Source organism: Sminthopsis crassicaudata, chromosome 5 (genome assembly GCF_048593235.1).
Source record: "Sminthopsis crassicaudata isolate SCR6 chromosome 5, ASM4859323v1, whole genome shotgun sequence".
NCBI classification, from domain to species: domain Eukaryota; kingdom Metazoa; phylum Chordata; class Mammalia; order Dasyuromorphia; family Dasyuridae; genus Sminthopsis; species Sminthopsis crassicaudata.
The window spans coordinates 205075163-205096642 of NC_133621.1; the positions used below are offsets into that span (position 1 = coordinate 205075163).

Sequence of the window (21480 nt, forward strand, 5' to 3'; positions counted from 1 at the left end):
TCAGGAGTGTCTGGCTCTCTGTGATCCCATTTGGCCTTTTTTTTTTTTTTTTTAGGTAGAGATACTACAGTGGTTTTGCCAATTACTTCTCCATCTCATTTTACAGATGAGGAAATTGAAGCAAAGTTAAGTCATCTGCCCACAGTCAGAAAGCTAATAAGTGTCTCAAGCTAGATTTGACCTCAGGAGAATGAGTCTTATTGACTCCAGGTCTGGCACTTTATCTACTGTGCTACCTAGGTGTCCTGGATTTTCACTGGAGAATCTGAAGAAAAAATTTTCAGCTTAGATACAAGTTTATTAATAAACACAATTAAATAAATACGGTTCTATAATCACTTGAAAAAAGACTGCCATTATTTTTATTTAAAAGTACAAAAAAAAGTTAAATTTTACATCTTTTCCTAAAAATAACAATAACAATGACAACAAAAAAACAAACCATAAATGTGCATATTTAATGAAATCTGCATTATGGTGCTGTTAGGAAATTAATGGAATTATACAATAGAAAATTAAGATTGACTCTCATATCCCAGTGGATCAAATCCCTGATCTAAAAGCATTAATGATGATTCTCTCAGTTTTTGTAACAACTTCCTTAGTTCTTCCTTAGAAAATACCTGAGAAAAAAACAAATATAAATTAGAAAATTGGCCTTAAAAAAAAAACAAAAAAAAAAAAAACCTGACTACAAGCCACAAACTCAAACTTAGTTAATGAATCTAAATGGCATATATTTTCCTGGTGCTATATTTTAAAGAGAGGAAAACTATTCTTGAAGTTTTTATTTTATAGAATTCACTTTCTATAAATGTGTAACCAGAGTACTGCTTTAACAGACATTGTAAATTTGAAAAAAGCATGGTCAGTCTAAAGCTGCAACAATACTTTTGTTAAAATTCTCAAGTTCATTACAAAACATAAAATTTTTTTTAAGGGTATTTGTTTTTAACAATCACAAAGTGATAGGACATTTAATAAGAACTCCTAACTAACAAAAATGGAAAAATATTCAATGACCTTATTAAGAGGTTTTCCTTTTTGAGTGTTTTCTCTCCAACTCACCGTATAAAGCTTGTGACGCTCTGAAGAAATCATATCAGCAAGCTGCAGACATTCCTGATACTGGCCTGTGCTGTGCAAAATTGTGTGAAGCAGGAAGCATAACATTGGCAAACAAAGCCTTCTTAGCAAGACCATCTGATGGGCTCTTTCACGGTCATCTTCAACATCCTTCACACACAAAATGAAATCAGACATCAACTAAAGACTGGGCACTAGTTGAGGGGGGCTTAGTGTGTTCCATTATTGAAACTGAGATGAGCAGAGCAGTGCTCACGTGGGGACCCTGCCCCTGCCACCCTACATGACCTCAGGCAAAGCACTTAGTCTTTGAATTTTGTCTAGTCCTTTTCCTCATCTGCATAATGAGTTGCGTCTGATTTCCAAAATTTTTTTAAGGTCAATAATATGTGAGCAAAACCCAATGATTCTTTAAAGTTGAATCATCTCTCATACTTGAAAAGGCTTCTGAAAATTAAACTTGATCATCTTTGATGCTTCCTTTCTGATGTACTATTTAAGCAAGTGCCAGGTCCTGCAGCTTTCTAAATTCTACCCTATCTTCCTACTCCCTTTACTATCACTCTAGTCTAGATCATTCTAAACTGGTTTTTCTGGCTTCTATACCGCTATTAGTGTTCCTAAAGTACAGCTTAGATCATGTCACTCTTTGGCTCAGAAAACAAATAACTCACTATTCCTCAGCTCAACTCCCTAGAGAAATAATCTGTATTCTGGTTTAAGCATCAAGGTCCTTCACAACCTGATTCGATTTGATTCATTCTATTCTATTCTATTCCTTCTTTCCTTCCCTTCCATCCCTTTCTTCTTTCTTTCTTTCTTCACTCCGACCTCTATGTTAAGGTGAAGCTCAAGTATTATCTCTCAGTAAGGAAATCTACTTTCAATCTCTCCATAGCATGTGTGGTGAGAGAGAACATTATATATAGAGGAAAATTGCAGCTGCTGTGTGATATGGCTAGCTCTACAGGCTAGCTTTGTTTATTAAATGTGTTTAATACTAGGATGGGTTCAGTGGTCAGGCTAGAGAAGAGGGAAGTAATAGGGCAATATACCAGAGTATAAAAAATAAAAACAAACCCTCAGAAAAAAAAAAAAAAGTCGTTCTCTTTCATGTTTTCTCCGATTCCTTGAATGAGAAGTAAGCTCCTTTTCACTGAACTATCATAAAACCTTGTATTCACTATAATTTCCATGACAGGAGGGATTATATCTTCACCTTTATATCCCTCACAACAGTAACCCCTGAGCATAAAGTGGAAGGCATTACTTGCTTTTTGGACAGGCTCAAGCTCCATTATATAGACTCAGTAAATCTTCTAGGCTTACTGCCTCTATTTCTTTGCTTGCCTCTTCTCTACCTCTTTCAATCTAGAATCCTATTCCTATCACTCTACTGATACTTCTCTGTTTATGGTTGCCAATGAGTTCTGAACTGCTCAATCCAATAAACTTCTTTTGATCTTTCTCCTCCTTGACTTTTTGGGTCACTTTTAACATTGCTTACTACTCCTTACTTCTGGACATCCTTTTCTCTCTCCACTTTGGTGAGTTTCTTCCTGGTTCTCCTATCTGTCTGACTACTCTTTCTCAGGCTTCTGTGCTAGATTTTCAACCTATTAAGCAGTAGTGTCCCTCAAAGTCCTCTTATGGGCCTCCTTTCTCTCTAGACACTCTGTCAATGGTCTCAACCAATTACAGATTTCATTATCCTTTTAAAGCAGATGACTCATAAACTGTTCTCTCTAGTCAGCATTTCCAATTGCCCACAAGCCTCAGGCTAGTCCAGTTGGATATCCTTCTAGAACCTGATATGCAACATGTCCAATATGGAACTTATTACACACACACACACACACACACACACACACACACACACACACACACACTCCAAATCTGATACTTCCTTTCAACTTCCCTATTGCTATTGATAGCATTAACATCCATCAAAGCACCTAGGCTCAAAATTTTGGAATCTATTTGCACTCTTATCTCTCTCTTGAATTCAAGCAATTGGCAAGTCCTGTTTATTTTACCTCTACACCATTCTTCCCTCTTCCCTCATAAAGTTATGAGTCTGGTCTAAGTCTTTAGAAAACCATGATAACTGGTTTTCCTTTGTTCGGTCCATCCTTTACAGAATTTTAAAAAGAATTTTTTAAAAAAGTGTACATGTCACTTTATTGTTCAAAAATCTTTATAGCTTAAAAAGTATAAATTCCTTGTACTTGGAATTTAATGTTCCAGATAATAATGACTTCTACCTACTTTTAAAGTCTTATTTCCTATTACTTTCCCCACACTCTATACTCCAGAGACTATCAGATCTTACCTGATCTCAACCTGCTATCTCTTGCCTCCCTATATTTGTGCTGGGTATGCCACAGGCCTAGAATATACTCCTCCTCTCTTCCCAGTTCATCAAACTTTTTTAGGCCTCAGCTCAGGTGCCGCTTCTTCCCAGAGCCTTTTCAGTTGACAAGAAGATTCTCAAATCTTTCTGTAGTTCTCTATTAAAATCCCTCCTTTACCCCACAAGCTACCTTTTCTTATTCTTATTTGTGTGCATATTTTATCACCCCAATAAAAGTTAAGCTCCACAAAGAAGAGATGGTCTCATCTCTATAATCAAAGAATATACATGTAATAGATGCTTGATAAATGTTGGCTGATCAAAGCCCAGAAAAGGCTGTCTCTGTACAAATTACATTAATGCTTGATGCTGCTTGTTCTTCTGGATAAAAGTCATATTTTGTTTAGTTCCCCAAATAAGCATATACAATACATCTTAAAGTTCAGTTTAGAGTCTCCAGATCCTTGGAAATGGAGGGAACTCCAAGACTAGTAATTGAACTCCCTGAAGCATGAAGTCTTCTATTACTAGCAGCAAGGAATCATCTGGCCTCTACTTGAGCATCTCCACTGGTTCTCACTACCTCAGGAAAAGTTACCTGCCCTATCTTGGGACAGCTTTAATTAGCAAACTCCTCTTTACATTAAGTCAAAAAACTTATCTATTAACTTATGCTCACTAGTAATTTTTCATAGGATTAAACATTTTTTATCATTGGAAGGGATGTTAAGAGACTGATGAGGTATAACCAAATGAGGCGGTCTATATCTAAATAAAATTAGGATTAATTGAGGCCTAGTGGCAGGTTTGGGGTACAGGAAGTCAAATGGAGCTCCCCTGCAATTCCTTTGGATTCAGCCCAAGGATACAGAGTTAAATGAGGTCTAGCAGTGGTGAGAGTCCTCTGTAAATGAATTTACAGGCCTGAAAACCTAGATTGATAAAAGAGGTTTATTGTATGGTTTGGAAATAAGGTTAAAGTCTGGTTAGTAAAAGGTATTAGATAGATGAAGAAAGACACCAAAAGTGGCGGGACAGAGAGTCTGTGATGCAAAGTATGGTTGCCTGCATGTCTCAACTCTCTGCCAAGAGATGATTCCAGCTTGGCTCTTTTATTTGCCTGAAGGAGCCTAGAGTGGAGTTCCAGGTTGATTCCTTGAGGGCCAGAACCCACCAGGTGGGGATGGGCTACCTGAGCAGATCATTAGAATGGGGGCTGGGTACAGCCCAAACTGGCATAGATCTGGATCTCTTCCCTTGGAATACAAAAGGGTGGTTTTGACCAGATCTTGTAAATCAAAGGTCAGTCCCAAAGGAAGTTGGAGATCAGAAAAGGAATCTTAAAGGGGCCACAGCCCCCATCAAGATCACTTTACAGATTAAAGAAATGAGACTGAGAGAAGAGAAACATTGTGTACAAGGATGCTTCCTGGCTGAGAACACAGCTCAGACTCTAAATAATGTTATTTTGGACCCAAAGAAATTCAGACATGGAAGGCTCTGCACAGAAGGCATCCAAATCCAACTTCCTAGGGCAGGGTGTTTGCCCAGCAATTCACTGATGGAATCACCTGGCCTCTATTTGGACAATTCTAGGGATAGAGTTCAAAATATGCATATTAAGGCAGCCTATAGCCTATTCTATGTCTTTCTGTAAGTGTCCCTCTTTTTTTTTTTTTTTTTTTTTTTTTTTTAAATCCCGTCAGTTAACTAGCTAGTATTTTCAGTTTAAGGTCAAACAACGGGATTTACTCATTTGAGAATAGGCTGTGAAAGATTATTAGTCTTTTTTCTAAGAAGACAGAATGTCTATAGTTTTATTTATGGACAACAAACACAACTTACCTCTCTGACATCTACCATCCACCCTCCATCAACAAATAGTAAGACATTGTACATTTTCTCTTTTACTTCAGAGGTTAGGGCATCCAAATGACCTTTCCATATACCATAGTCCATCTGCAGAAGAAATATGATTTAAAGTCAATGCATAATCTGGATTAGAGAGCAAGATGTTGTCTTGGGAGACAATAATCCTAAAAAGCATATAACTCAGCCATCTAATAGTTAATACAACAAATTAAAGATTATATAAATATTTAGAATTCTTTTATTCATGAATGCTCTCTACCAACTGAAGAGGCTTTTTCCCCCATTCTATTTAATTATTGGAAAAAATATTAGCAGATGACAAAGCAATTAACAAAAAGATTAGAGTATTTCTTTTAGTTATTAACAGTTAATTTATTGTTAACTAATAACTAAACATACAAACTAAACAAAAATAATTAATAACTAAATAATTAGTGACTTCTATTAATAAACTGACAAGGTATTTCTGTTCCAATGGGTAATATACCTGTTGAACATATAGCATCTTAAAAAAACTATGTAGTTAAATTTAATCAAAAATTATATTTCATTAAAAAATACATTCTTACATCCACATTTTAACTTACTTCATATTTCTTTTCTTTGTGCTCATGAGCTACTTTCTCTGTGAAAGAAGCTTGTGATATCAAAGTAGGTTTTTGCGGAGCTGAATTCATATGCTTGAACCACTCATTAAAGGTTTCATGAGCTTCCTAAAAGTCAAGAAAAGGCTTTCAGAAACTTATTATCATTGGTTTTGAGGTTTAGCAATTTTAATATATTCTTGCAGGGTCCAAGTTAAAGTTTAAAAAGGGTATTTGTATTTGTATTACTAAGGAACTGCTCTGACAAACTGATTAGGTTAATATCATCAAAAATATTTAGTGTTTTCTAGGTGCTATTATTTTTGGGGGCACACCAATCACTGAAAACCTGAAATCTACTGCTGCTCAATTTATCTGACCAAAAGCGCAAACATCAAGCTAAGATTAATATAAAATCATCCAGGGGCAGCTAGGTGGTGCAGTGGATAGAGCACCAGCCTTGAATTCAGGAGGACCCGAGTTCAAATAGGGTCTCAGACATTTAACACTTCCTAGCTGTGTGACCCTGGGCAAGTCACTTAACCCCAGCCTGGGGGGGGGGGGGGAATATATATATATAAAATCATGCAGCATATTAACACTGTCAACTCCTTTTTTTTTTTTTTTTTTTTTTTTAACCCAAGAATAAGACTTAGTTTTTATTTCAGAGAAAAGAATTTTAAGGAAAGACTAGAATGATTACGTCTTCCTTGACTAACATTCATTATAGACTATGCTTTACTATTTGTGTGTGTCATATCTCCCAACTAGATTATAAATCCATAAAAATGAAGACTGTGTTTCATTTAACCTATCAGTCTCCCAGAACCTGGAGCACAGTGCTCTGCACATAATAATTACTATGTAAATATTTTCGGAGCTGCACTGGACACCAAATTCTGGTTTCACAACACCATGTAAAATGGCATCATGTTGATTAGGTCAAGGTGAGATGGCTCTATGGCCAAAGGTTGTATCCTTAATTCTAGTTTCAAAAATATTGGGTTGATCTCCATTGTTCCTGGAAAATTTCTAAGAGTGAACCAATAGTGTCATGTCTAGGAAGGACAAGACATTTGTAAGGGTTTTTTCTCTTCAAATTCTCACCAAATAAGCTCTAATGCATAAGTGTTCTCTGATAGCATTGTCATCTTCGGCTGGAAGTGGACTTTCCATCCCTTGTTCTTCCCACTGATTATAAATTTCTGCTATCGAATCCTGGGGAATTTTTACAAACACTTCTTTTGCAGCTTCATGTTTTTTAGATGCTACATAAAGAACAAAAGTGCAGAGCATTTTAATATTTATCCAGTCTTTTCAGCAAAAAAAGTTTACTAATAAGCTAAGGTTGTACTTATCAGTTCATTAGTAGGCGATTTTATTCTGATGGGGAAAATGACACCCATATATTAAAGTCCCTCGTGAACTCCTAATAGACGGTGACCTGATTTTCCTTCATTTCACTTCCCAATGGTGCTCTTGCCCCACCATTGAAATTGGGAAAGGATCCCAAAAGTTTAGGGTCACAGAACAGTGTCCCTAGGTGTCTCAAAAGAACCTGCAGGCTTGAACCCATTTCCTAGTCACTGGCAAAGTTTATTGTAATTGTAAAGTTATTACCGGTGGACTAAATTCCAAGAGAATTTAGCAAAGAAAGAGGATCAAAGAGACAGTTTATCTAGTTCTTCATGTTATAGATATTCTAATTTTATGGCCCAGAGTCCGGACTAAAGAGTGGTCTCAGCAATTGGTTCTTACTGACCAACAGGTTATCACTATTGTCTCAGGAGTGATCTGTGGAACTCTCCTGAGGCCAGAAACTGTGGGACAGTCAGCAAAGAACTGAGGAGTGATCCATTCAAAATCAGATAGACTGTTATTCTTAGATTGGGTGTGGGAATTCCCTGAGGCAAACTCCAAAGCCAGAAAATTTTAAATCACTGACTTATTGTTAGAACAGAAGCAGTGTAAGATCAGGGAGCCTCAAAATCATTGCTGTCTCCCCTAGAAGCTATATTACATCACTACCACAGTGCACCCTTGTAATAAATAAGCAATCAAGTGAAAAACAAAACAAAACAAAACACAATTGTCATGTCTGAAAACAAAATGTCTTGTTCAACTATAGCACACTACTTTCTGTGAAGAGGAAAGACTACTGACTTACTGAAATCACTGCTAAGGACTTTTCTTTTTTCTCAGGTATAAAAAAACAACAAAACCATAAAAGAGAATATACTGTACCCAAGAATTTTCTCATGATAGCATTGCCTTGCTTTAGAGCCTCAGCCCTTTGTGCAGGATCAAATACCAACCAGTCAATCACATCAATCTTTAGGCGGTCCTCCTTAAAAAGAAAAAGGCAGTGATTTAGTCTAAAATTCATGTTCTTCTCAAAAAGGTAATCCCTTCCATGATTTGGGTCATGCACTCAAAAGTATATTTTAAAAGTCTGGAAATTAGCTCTCTGGTCTCTCTATGTGGTCCCTTTTTTCTAAGTTGGCTCAGAAGTGCTACCAAGATTCTGATGGTTATTTTTAAAAATGAGAATGATGCTTCCTAGTTTCATTATAAAATGAAGGATTTTTATTAATTAATTTAGTGATTGTAATGACTTAAGGAAGAGTAATCACCAGTATTTAAGAATCAATTCATCAGAACAATGCTGTATTTCTTTAAGATAAGCTTTGGCATCTCTGGTATTTCTATGGCCATGGGCAGTAGAAGACCAAAACTATATTTGTTTCACCAATAATTTGTAAATTACTTTTCTCATTTAGATGACCTAATGGCACTACCATTCAGCATGTGCAAAACAGAACTTATCACCTTCTTTCCAAACCTCCCCAACTTCCCTGCTGACGGCATTAGCATTCTTTCAGGTGTCCAGGTTCAAAATTTTGGAATTACCTTTGACTGTTCACTATCTCTTGATTCAAATCAGGTGCCAACTCCTGTTGAATATATCTCTACAATGCTGCACACAGACTCCTTTCTCTCTACTCGAACAGCAAACTACTCCAGTCCAGGTTCTCATTACTTTGTGGAACTTTGATGATTTCTTTATTTCCCTTTCTCTAATCTCTCCTTCCCACAGCTTTCAAGGCAAATTTCCTAATAGATATGGTCAAACTCCTGGGCTCAAATATCAAACAAGCTGATCTTCAAAGGAAACCAGAGAGTTTTAAGAGGTGGAAGATGTTCATTGTGGACATAGGGGGACAGTTGATACAAAAAAAGACAGGAAGAGTGTTAAGTGTCAGGAAGAGCAAGGCCACTCTGGCTAGACTAATAAGTGGAGGAAGGAGAGAAATATATAAGAATGTGAAATGCCAACTCAAGAAGTTTGGATTTGGGAACTATTTTCACTGGCTTTTAACTGCCTACAGGATGAAATAGAAATTCTTTAACTCAGCATTTAAGATCCTTGTTAATCTGAATCCAACTACCTTTCTAGCCTTATTTATTTATTCTTCATATGCTATCTATTCCAGCCAAATGGCTTATCACATATTAGATTAAATCAATTAGATAAAGAATTCTAGTTAATTCAGACTGAAAATAGATCCATAAATTAATGTCACAGAGTACTTTTGTGCTAGAAAGGTTCTGATCTATGGATCACTTAAGTTATTTCAAGGTTTCTATAAATAATCCACATGTGCATCAAGTCCTCTCTGTTCTTTATATATCTGCACAACAAAATGTATATAGTGTGAATGTTTTTTTTTTCCCCAAATGCAGCTGATATAAATATTAAAAATCATTTATAAGGGCTACAGAATTCATAATAATCTTTGCTTTTGCTATATATTTCCTCAACTCATGGATATTAGAATTAGAACTATAATCATGTTGGAGGAAAGATCTGAAAAATCTATGAAAGTTTTCAATGTGTTAAAAGAGATTCACACATTTGGAAAGGTTGGGAAAAGCTGTGTAGTATTTCGGGTTTTTATACATATAGTTACCTCTGTGGTGACAGTATCTAGAGAAGGTGCCATATCATGATGACTAAAGTCACCAGTATCTTTCTTTCGAATGTTCTCAACAACAGTTTTTGTAATTATTGCGACATCCAGACCTAGAGAATTTAAAAAAAAAAAAAAAAAATGCTTATGACCAACTCAGGATCAAAGGAAGATTTTATTTTATTTTGTGCCATCTTATAAAATTATATAGAATAAGGTGAACAAAAATCCCCAATGACAGTTATTACCAGCAGGCTCCAGGAACATCTGTCACAACACTACTTTAGCAACTTGTTGGTTTAGAGGTGATAAAAGTAAATGATAGACTCTAAAAACAATTAAATTATCTTCATCCTAATCTTAAAACATATCTACAGAATAGATAAGGATTTCTCTCAAAAAGAACATTTTATAAGTTTTGTCACTACTGAGATAGATGTTACAACCAAACAGGGCACTAAACAATCTCTTGGCCACTTGTAAGAAAAATGGGCAACATTCCTCACCTGCTTCTTTAGCCAGCTCCAAGCAGCGATGACGCTGTTCAAATTCTGTTACACCTTCTAAAAAGGCCGCATATTGAGCAACAGCTAGATCTTGAGGCAAATGGCAAGTATAAAATGCTATGAGGCCAATATGTTTTTCACTTATTAACAGCTGCAAAACAGAAAAATGTTCAATATATACCATAGAAATAAACAAGAGCAAATCAAATTGACATTAAAATGCTAAAGAGTCACAGCCTTCCGACTTTAAAAAGCATTTAATGATAATTAAATGACCTTCCCTGGTCCACAAGTATTACTTTGGTCACTTTTCTATCTAAAATAAGCTAAATATTACTTTTGATTTTATTTCATTTAATGAAGTTTCATATGTGAGTCATTTACCTGAATGTAGGCTTTTAAAACTTCCACAGACACATCTTCCTTCATGGGGAAAAAAAGTAGTATACATATTTAGTGAAAAACACACAGAAAAGCTCATGTACCTCAGCAATATAACAGAAATTCTACTAGCAAACAAGGATCTTGAAATTTTTACACGGATGCTAACACAAATTAAAACAAATATTAAGTATAATTTAAGTACCAAACATTAACCATTTAAATCACTGGGCTTTACGAATCTAATCACTGCTGTGAACTCAAATTTAGAATTGAGGTCAGGAATTGGAAGCTTACTCTCTTCTCTGGCCAGAGGTCATTCAGCTCTATATGTGTCATGTCAGAATGACCCAGAAAAAATGTGCAGATGTTTTGTAAACCTGTTATTATTGACAGATAAGTCTCAAAGCATGTCCTGATGACCTACTATAAGTAACACAGTAACTGTTTTTCTTCTTTCCCCCTGCCTGTAAGCCCAGATAAAGGCAAATACCACAACCTTCTGACTTTACTAACATGATTCAGGCTGTCTATTAGGTGTGATCTGCCTCATGTCCCCTTCTCCATTTCTCTCCACTTCTCCAAATCAACTCTTCCCACTTGAGTTATAGGAAGCTTGATTTTCAGACTCAGGTTTAATCTTTCATCTTCTCTCGTTTATCCCCATTCCCTCTCATTTCCTACAGGACTCCACTGATTATGTATCATCCCAATGGCTCTTTGCTACCTAACTACAAAGAAACTCAGGCCTCCCCAATTCTAAAACAGTTTTCAACACTTAAACTCCATTTGGCAATTGTCATATATTCTGCCACTGCCAACTTTATACCTGAACTTCATTACCTGCTCTTTTCTCTTTCCCTACTGCCAAACAGTTTGCACTTCAGGGCCTTGCTGCTTAAAGGTCAAAGATATTTCAGCAGCTAAATCAAAGCTCATTCTCCTTGAACCATGCTCAGTACTTGACACCACTAACCACCCCATTTTATTTGATACTCTATTATACTTCAAGACATGATACTTCCTGGTTCTCATTCTAAATATCTAAATCACTTTCTCAGCTTATACACTCTCACTGGCTCCTCAAACTCTTTCTGACCCTGTTCTTGGCTCTTTTCTTATCTCTATCTACCTTTGGTTCCATAGTTTCAACTATCACCATATAATATTAATGTCCAAATCTTTCCATTCAGTCCAGAACACTTTTCTGAGCTCCAGATTCAGGGCTTCAACTACATAGTACACAATTCTGCCTGCCTGTTTCACTGGTACCTTACATTAAAAATGTTTAAAACTCAACTCACCAGATGGGGTAGAAAGAGCATGGACCCTGAGCACTCGAGTTACTGACCTCATCCCCCTAAAAGTTCTATTCCTTTTTAGTTAAGGATCTCTGTGGTCCCACTCTTGCTTGGTTTTACATTTGACGTTCCTCCAAATCTCATCTGGCCAAGTCTACCTCTGCAGATTCTACAGCATTCTCTGTTCCCACCTTTGTCCAGGATCCCTTACCATAAACCCAGAGCACTGCAGTTGTCTTTGGCTAGGTTTCCTCACCCTAATCACAAGCTATCATGGCTGCCAGAGAACTCATTACTCCTCTGTTCAAAAAGTCCTTTGCTGGTTGGCATACACAGGCCTCAAGGATCTGGTGCCATCCTATCTATCCAGCCTTTTCTGTTACTTTTTTCCACTCTTGTCAAACAAGACTGTCTATTCTCTGACCATGCCTTCTATTCTCTTAGTTCTATGCCTTTGCTTAGGCTGGCTATAAAGCATGAAATGTCATTTCTCCTCATAGAGTGACTAACAAATTCTTACCCTTCTTAAATGCCATCTCAGCTGAGGCTTCTTTCTTGGAACTTTATGTAAAGTACTCTGAATTTATGTAAAGTACTTATCGCTACCCATCATGACATTACTAGCATTCTCCCTTGACACAAAGAGCTTGTTTTTTTCACCTCTGTGAAACAGATTATTGTGCAACATTTTATATTTTCTTTTATCTACACCACTGTCTAATCTCCTACCACAAAAGCTCCATGAAGGCAGACTGTTTCTTACCTAACTTTGTACTCTCTCTAGTGCCCAACATTCTGCTCTATATTTAGTAGACACAATATACATATTTGAATGAATATGAAAGACAGACTAGCCATTTTTGTTTACTTTGGTCTGTATTCCTAGTGTGCGAAAAAACAAAATGAGATGGGTCATGAAGCGGAGAAGGTGTCCTGGTAGAATACTTCTTCCTTTGGAAAGCCATTTATTAAATTCATCCATCAAACCTATAACAAATTAACCAAATATTCAGCATTAGTGCTAAAACCAAGAAAAAGGACATAGTTAACATCAAGAAATATTGGTACTGTTCCCCCATTGCTCCAATAATTTATCTGTATAATTTAACACCTTGTTAATCTTTTAAAATGCTGCTAAATGTGTCTTCACTCTCTAAATTCGAATTCCACATAACTATTTTTTTCTGTATCTTTTGGGACACAAAACTTGATGAACATACAACTGGAAGAAACAAACACTGGGAACCAACTAGGTTGATTTTACAAAGTTTAAATGTTTGTTGCGAGTCAGCCATACAGTTTCCCACTCATTCTTAGTAAAGAATATTATAAAAAATACAATAAGAAAATCACTCAAACAAAATAATAAGAAAGCTTACCATCAATGTCACCCAAGATAAGAAATTTCTGAATTATATGATAGTGCTCTTGATTCTCTTCTAAAACTCTCTGAAAAGTAGTTCATATTTTTTATAAATCATTTACTTATCTACAATGTCTATTCAGCAATATAATATTCATTAACTTCTGAAGGAATTTAGGTCAAAAGAAAGTTGAATGAGAAGGGTTATCAGATAACTTCAAAATAAAAATCAGAAGACTATTAAAATACAGAATAAACAAAATTCCTAACTTCAGCTAAAAAGAACCCCACACAACTAACACATCACAAATCTTAAAAGTAGATTCCTAGAACTGACATAATTAAACTAGATAGCTTTCTCTGTGGCAACTAGGTAGAGTGCAATGGTTTAACTCTTTAAGATTCTTTACATTATTGAGGATCTCCTCCAAAGAATTTTTGTTTATGTAGATTACATCTATTAATATTTGCCATACTATACATTTAAATGGTCTAATATTGAAAGCAATTTTGATTTTGTTCTAGAAGCCTCAGGGGCAACCCAGAACCTACCATACTCTGAGAATTACCAATATAGTGCAATAGACAGTTCCAACTTCAGAATTAGAAAGATCAGAATGCAAACCATGCCTCAGATCCTCAATGTATACTGCTAGGCAAATCACCTAACTTTTTAGCCTGAGTTTCCTCATCTGTAAAAAAGACAAGGAAATCAAGCAAAACTGTATTTATATAAAGTACTTCTGCAAACTATGAAGTATAATATCAATACTAGTGTTTATTATTATTTTAGGACCCAAGTAAGCAAACAATCTTTTCAAAGACAACTTCTTATTTACTCTGAGATTTCAATGACAATTGGCTTTTACATCCAAAACATGTTTGGATGTGAATTGTATTCAGTAAAGAAGCAGAATAAAGATTAATCATATCTCCACTACATCTAAGCTGGAGACTAAAGCTAAGAAGAGAGCATGAAACAAGAAGAGAAAGAGACTGGGGAGCTGTCCAATGCCCTTGATTTTGAAAGCAGTAGCATGAAAATGAGGATGGGACAAAGACTGAGCTTCTAATTTCTACCCTTCACCAAATTATCTATTATTAACATTAGTTTTTATCTATTTTTATCCCAAGGTATAGCCTAAATATTGAGCTTAAATAGTTACCTTTTTATCTGTAGCTTGGAGCTCTTCAAAAACTTTTTCTAAAGTCCAACTTTGAAAGAAAGAAAGAAAGGAACAGGGAGAAAATGTCAATAGTATTAAGGAAGCCCATAAGACATACTTCAAAGAAATTTATTGTGTCACTGAAAGACTCACTTTGCTTCCACATATTCTCGAGGTAGTTCTTCAGTTTCATCTAATGTTACAACGGAGGTCCGAACTTCTTGTTCCACCAAACTGTCCACCATCACCCTAAAGTAGGCCCATACTGTATCTTCCCAGGTTTCGCAGACTGGGAGAAGCTTTTTCCCCCACAACCCCCCCGAAAAAAATAATTACAAATACATAAAAAAATCATTTGCAATATAATTTGCCTAAAACTAAAAGTCATCAATAAATGATTTTTATCCAATTTTGTGGAAAATAGTTTTTCATATTATAAACATCTTCTAAAAAGTCTGCAATGCTAAGAAATTTTCCACTTTTCCCCCCCCACAAAAGAATGTCCTTTTATTATCATTTCAAACAGCTAATTTAATACCTCCCATGAAAATTTAGTTTAGGGGCAGCTAGGTAGCGCAGTGCATAGAGCACCAGCCTTGAATTCAGGAGGACCCGAGTTCAAATCTGATCTCAGACACTTAGCACTTCTTAGCTGTGTGACCCTGGGCAAGTCACTTAACCCCAGCCTCAAAAAAAAGAAAAAAAAAAAATTAGTTTAAACAGATACATGGATTTATAGCTCCTGAATACTAACTGGGATATTTGTTACTACCAATAATAAAATTTGGTATTAATCTTCAGTAATAAATTCAAACAGGGAAATTGCTTATTATATCATAGTGATAAGATAACCAGTAAGAGACTGGAGTATTCTACTGTGAATATCCTTTATTTTTCTACTCATATATAATATAGCATAAGTTTATAAAATGAATTATGTATAGATTACTAAATAATCTTATGTACCCAACTTTGATCAATGGGAAAACATTGCAAGCTAATATAAAAAAGGCTTTACGTACTTGTTTGAGATTCCCACTTAAGGCGGCATAGATTGCTCTCTCATATTTGTTAAACAGCTCCTAAAACAAAATTGGGCATAAATAAATTTAAATGATTCAATTTCATCTAATTTGTTCCCTTAAGATCAACTTGGAATTTTATACTACACTGATTTTTATTTATTTAGTAGTTTCCAAATAGCACATCTACCAGAGCAGTTGTTTGGTAGAAAAATCAACATTGGAAATTCAAATAAATACAACATCTAAATTTGAAAATAAGGAAGTGATCTGTGAATAGTGAATGATATACATATTTATTCAAATTATCATTCAGACATCTGTACACAAGTTGTTAACAGTCAAATATAAAATGTAAATTTCTGTAGAAATTCATTAAAAACAATTTCAATACTGAGCTACATTTTTATGGAAATACGAAATAAGAATGCTATATTTAAGACTTTCTACTTTGCAACTAATTTTTCTTTGCCCTGATTTACCCATTATTAGAAAAGGAAGCGTTTTTCTCCTAATCACCCAGACTTGAAATCTGTCATATCTGACTTCTTACTAAATCTTGTCAGTCCTTCCTTACAGGTCTCGTATTTGTCCTTTCAGCCCTGTTCTTTTTACTTTTAATCTTTTTTCTTCAATATATTTGTTATACTGTTCTGAGATTAGTCTTCTTAAAATACTCAAGTTTCAATTGCCCTCCCCACTGAAACCCAAATTCACAACATGAACAAGGTAGTATTATATCCTGACTACTGCACTAAATATATGGAGAATAATAATATGAAATAAGGCTGGAAAAAGGGAGGAATGCTGAATTGTTGAGGGCCTTAAATACCAAATACCAAAAGAGCTTGAACTTGCTTTCATAGGCAATAGAAACCACTTAAGATTTTTGAGTAAAGGAATGACAAGAATAGACCTGTATAGCAAAAGTACTATTTGTTTAACATTAATATTTATTATCTATAGTAAAAATAATATTCTATCAATTACACAATGGAAAATTTGGAGGAAGCAGATTGGAGATAAAAAGTTTTATGATAGATTGTTGCAATAGTACTTGTTCTACAGTGGTGGCAACAGATTTAGAGAAAGGACAAACATGAAAAATGTTGTAAAAAGGACATTGATAGAGCTTAGCAACTGACTGAATTAAACGTACTTCATGTTCCAAAACATGAGTGACTAGATGAATGGTAGTAACATAGAGTGAAAAGCGTAATACCTGCACATAGTAAGTATTCAACAAACAACATAACAGTAGCAGTGTTCTGCATGTAAAAAGTCTCCATTATTACATTATTATTACAATGATTATATCTTACATCTTCTGCCATTCTCCAACAGCTTATCTTCCAAATGCATCTATATGGATTCCCTTCCACTGGTTCTATTTCTGTTCCTAGAATAAAAACAATAAGGGAAGGCAACTGGAATATAATTTATAATACTAAGTCCTTCTCTGAGACTGCCTGAGGCTCAAAAAAAGGGCATAAATCCTAGAAACAGGCAGAAAAATCCCCACAGTACCTCCATCAACATTAGGATCATGATATAATTTCCACCCTTCAAGTGTTGCAGCTCTCCATGCTTGACCACAACGTTTACAAAGACGCTGTGCCTATGAAAACAATAAAAAGAGATTCTTTTTCTTTAAGTGTTTAAAAAGGAGGGAAAAAAAGGTCAGCAATAATTAGTATATAATATGTTACATTACATGTCACAAGTGAATGTAGCTATTCAAAAAGCACAACAAAGGGGAAACTGGACAAAACAGGGATTATGAAAACAGCTGAGTTTCAGGGTGACATTTGAGGCTCCTTTAAGATTTCTAAACTAGAGTCCCTTTCCTTCTCACTGGAAGAATCATCAGGGTAACCAGTCACCAGAGGCTCCAAAATTTAAACAATCATCAGATATATAATCTAATTCAATACATAATTAATATCTTATATGAATAATTTTAAATAACACAAGGAAGTGCATAAAAAGAGGGGGAGTCATAGTGGGCAAGTGAAGGGTTTTCTTTGATTCACCTCTTCTGTCATCCCAGAACGGATAAGTGTGAAAAGGTATTTGAGCAATCTGTTATCATCTTCTCGATCCAAATCATCAAGTGGCATTTTTTGTCTTATGGGTGCATCAGGGTCCTGTAACAAAGATTTAGCTATTAAAATATATCACAGTGGTGGCAGAGGCTATACTAGAGACATCTATATGATAATAAGACCTTTCATAATACTGTTTGAAAAAAGAATGATGGAAGAGAAGTGTATCATTAGCCACAGTTATCAAATCCTTTATAAAGAACTTTTCTCACAAGAACCTTATGAGGTAGATAAATAAATCAATTGGTCCACAACTTGTAGCTGGAGGCCTAGAACCAAAATATTGGTCCTCTGCTCTTTCTACTACCCAAAAAAAGAGGAATATAATCCTACTGAATCAGGGATGCAATGGCCACATAGTGGTCACTACCTGATAGCATGGTTCCCTAAGAGGAGGGCTGAGAATTCAAACAAGAAGGAAGCACATGTAGTTGAGCTGTCATTGAGCCTTTAAGAGTAGCTCTGAAAAGATAAAGGAACGAGGCCTTGTCCACTGTAGCAGCTACACAGCTCAGAAACTAGATTTTCTCAGTACTTTTTCTTCAAAAAAAACTTAGATATATGCCAGTACAATTTTCCCACCATAAAGTATTTATTTTAAAAGCCTGTATAATGAAAAATGTTACAGAGATAAGAAATTTTCAAAATTTCATTACTGTTTTTCATCAGAATCTTTCTTGGATGAACTTCCTGGATCTAAGACCACATATATTAATGTACCTGATTTTGACAGTGGGGAAGCTGCAGTATAGTATATGATCTGTGTGTTAAATTACAACTGAAAAAATCGCAGTAGTGGTTATAAAAGCATGCTAAGTCTATAAATGGTCAATGGACAGTTCTCACAAATAGATGTGAATACTACATTCCAAAAGCTAATAGGAAAAAAAAGGAATAACATAGTTCTTTTAAAGATTCTATTAATTTTGGAACCTGGCCTTTAACTTGCTGATTTTCAGATACTAAAAGTCAATTGTTCCAGTTGTTTCTATCATAGAATGGTTCAACTACTATTATATATTATGTATTTTGCAGACCTATTATATCAGCAATCCCCAAAATTTCAGTAAAGGAACATCTTTGGTACCTATCTGGATGTTAAAATCTGAATTCATAAACATACTCCTTATTCTTCACATTTTAAACTCCTTCCATCTACATCTCCATACATTCTTCCTGTGCACTTTATGCTCCTATTTCTTCAGAAATTCACCACACAGACCCTAAATTCTGGTTGTTATCTATTACTTTAGGATTTGTATAAACTCCTGTTTGTTCCCTTCACACCTTGACCTGTTGTAGTTTTCCTCAATACCTCACCTTAAAATGCCACTTGCAATAGATCTTCCTGGGTCCCCAAATCACTAATGCTATCCCCTTTAAGGTTGCTTTCTATCTACTTTGTATGTAGCTTACATGTTCAGATAAATAGATAGATAGATAGATAGATAGATAGATAGATAGATAGATAGATATAGATATCATATACTGTTTTTCATCAGAATCTTTCTTGGATAAACTTCCCGGATGTTAGAATGTAAGCATCTTGAAAGGGTTATTTTTGGATATATATATTTGTATCCTCTGCACTTAACCACAGTGCCTGGCACAAAGCAACCATCTAATAAATGTTTATTGACTAATTGCTCCTGAAACATCTTAGGGTGCTGAGGTACCCTCCAGCTATCTATATATTGACTCTCATTCTTGCTAGTTGACCAGCCTATATGATTTTGTCCCATGATACACAACATATACAATATCCCTGAAAGAATAATGGGGTAAGAAAATAGGCTTTTGTAGCACACTGCACAATTTCACAAATGAAATTCCAGTCATACTGGATACTCATTCTGGATTCAGTACAAATGAATGTCAAATGTCAATGAATGTCAAAGCTTTTTTAAAAAATCCACTTTGTATTTACAATTTGTTTTACATGGCTATGAAGAGGTCTAGTCTATTTCCAAAGATAAGAAGCTTAAGAATACCATATTATCTGTAAATAGGGACAGTTATCCTGTGGCTCCATTCACAATTTCTGTGACTCCTCACCAGAATTCTCTTCTCTAGTTTCCTCTCATATGTGTTGGAATCTACGTTTAGAATGCTAACTATTAGGCTGACTTCTGTCTTTGTATCCCCAGAACATGACATATCTTCCCTCCCTATCTCCTTCCTCTCTCCCTCCTTCCATTCTTCCTTTCTAGCAACTGAGGGGGAAGAAGAGATCAGATTTCTGGAAGGACCAATAAAGCTAATGAGATCAATAAAGACAGTGATTAATTTGGGCCTGGAGAAGATGGCAGGTGCTAAAATCCATTAAGCAGGACAGAACCCTGAAGATCTAAATGTCAGGACTTAGACAGAACAATATAAAATAATGGCATCAACTTCAAAGGAGGATAAATTGTTGGGAGAGATGAAAGATAAGGGAACAGAAATGGCAAAGAAGGGGGTAAAACAAGTCTTTCTGGTCCTGTCATTTAGGGGCCTATTAAGGGAGCACTTTTGGCAGAAGTGATGCTACTTTGAATAAATGTGTACCTAAGCTCTTTAAAAATATTGCTAAGTAAAATGTAATAACAAACGTTGGATCAGAGTGAGCTAAGAGGTGTATTACAAACTTTTCCAAATACAAGACAAACAAGATTGCCTGGCATAGGTTGTTTATAAACTATCATAATTACTTGTCCTCAAAGTATATGTCAACATTAGCATATTGGCATAAATACCCTTGAGTACTGACTAGACATTGAGGAGATAATCCTTAAATTAGAAGGCTAGACTGATCATAAAAACCACGCCATGCCAAACCAAAGTTACTATTCCCAATCCTGGCATACTGGGCTGATCTGGCAGTACTGACTATGGTGAGTAATCCACATTAATATGAACCTGATGAACAAATGATAAAATATACTCTGACCTCTATTTTCCAAAAATCCCCAAGAGAACTGAATGTAGCCCCAGTCAGGGTCTGGTCCCCATTCATCATTCTAAACTCCAATTCTGACTTCCCAGAACTACTGAGCACTAAGCTTCAGTCAGTCTTTTTTTCCTACTAAAAGTGATAACATTGTCCCATGGGCAATATAACTGATGCCCAACTGGGAATCCCTAATTTTTTAAAATTCTACTGAAATAAAGAAGTTTTCATTGTGTGGTATGGAAACATAAAAAGTGGGCTTTTCTCTCCTTTAAAAAACAAAATAAAACAATATATTACATGTATTGGCTCAACTGTAGTCATTAAAGTAAATCTAATAATTAAATTCAGTGTGTCCCATCTCTGATGGATACATGTTGAATATCAGATACATATATATATATTTCATAACTCCTTAAGTATCTGTATCTCAAGAAGTCAATAAAAGAACCTACAATGAGGTTATGAGGGAAAGAGCAGACAGTAACAGAAAAGGAGAAAGCACAATTTCAGTTAGTTCTAGGAGACAGAAGAAGCAAATAAGTCAGAGAAGATGAAAGGGATGCCTTCTTTTCTCCACATGCAACTGTTTTTTTTTTCCTTTTGTAATTTAGGTCCTATTCTTCCCATATACTACTCCTCTCTGAACCAGCCTTTCTACTCTTGGGCTTTCAACAGGACTTTTTAAAATGCCATTTTATATAACTCTACATCAGTATAACTACCAATAAAAAAGTCTGTAGTTGAAGATCTGACAGGCCATACACCTAATTTTTTTTTCTGATGACAAGTACTGCTAGATAATAATGTTTAAAATGCAATTTAAATAACAAAGTTTTTT

The 21480-nt window shown here is 35.3% G+C and overlaps 1 protein-coding gene across 1 annotated transcript in view; it reads right to left on the bottom strand.

The window, feature by feature from the left end:
* Window positions 1–334: 334 nt before the first annotated feature.
* The window catches only part of NUP107 (nucleoporin 107), a 52548-nt gene continuing 31402 nt past the window's right edge, over window positions 335–21480 (bottom strand). Inside the window, exons 12-28 of the mRNA XM_074269689.1 lie at window positions 17639–17752; window positions 17133–17223; window positions 16928–17004; window positions 15606–15665; window positions 14737–14882; window positions 14584–14632; window positions 13434–13503; window positions 12923–13041; window positions 10757–10795; window positions 10373–10523; window positions 9867–9979; window positions 8140–8242; window positions 7003–7163; window positions 5899–6024; window positions 5285–5398; window positions 1069–1236; window positions 335–623 (exon numbers count right to left, since the gene is read on the bottom strand). Coding sequence (XP_074125790.1) covers window positions 516–623; window positions 1069–1236; window positions 5285–5398; window positions 5899–6024; window positions 7003–7163; window positions 8140–8242; window positions 9867–9979; window positions 10373–10523; window positions 10757–10795; window positions 12923–13041; window positions 13434–13503; window positions 14584–14632; window positions 14737–14882; window positions 15606–15665; window positions 16928–17004; window positions 17133–17223; window positions 17639–17752 — 1809 coding nt within the window. The 3' untranslated portion in view covers window positions 335–515. The remainder of the gene's footprint in view (window positions 624–1068; window positions 1237–5284; window positions 5399–5898; window positions 6025–7002; window positions 7164–8139; window positions 8243–9866; window positions 9980–10372; window positions 10524–10756; window positions 10796–12922; window positions 13042–13433; window positions 13504–14583; window positions 14633–14736; window positions 14883–15605; window positions 15666–16927; window positions 17005–17132; window positions 17224–17638; window positions 17753–21480) is intronic.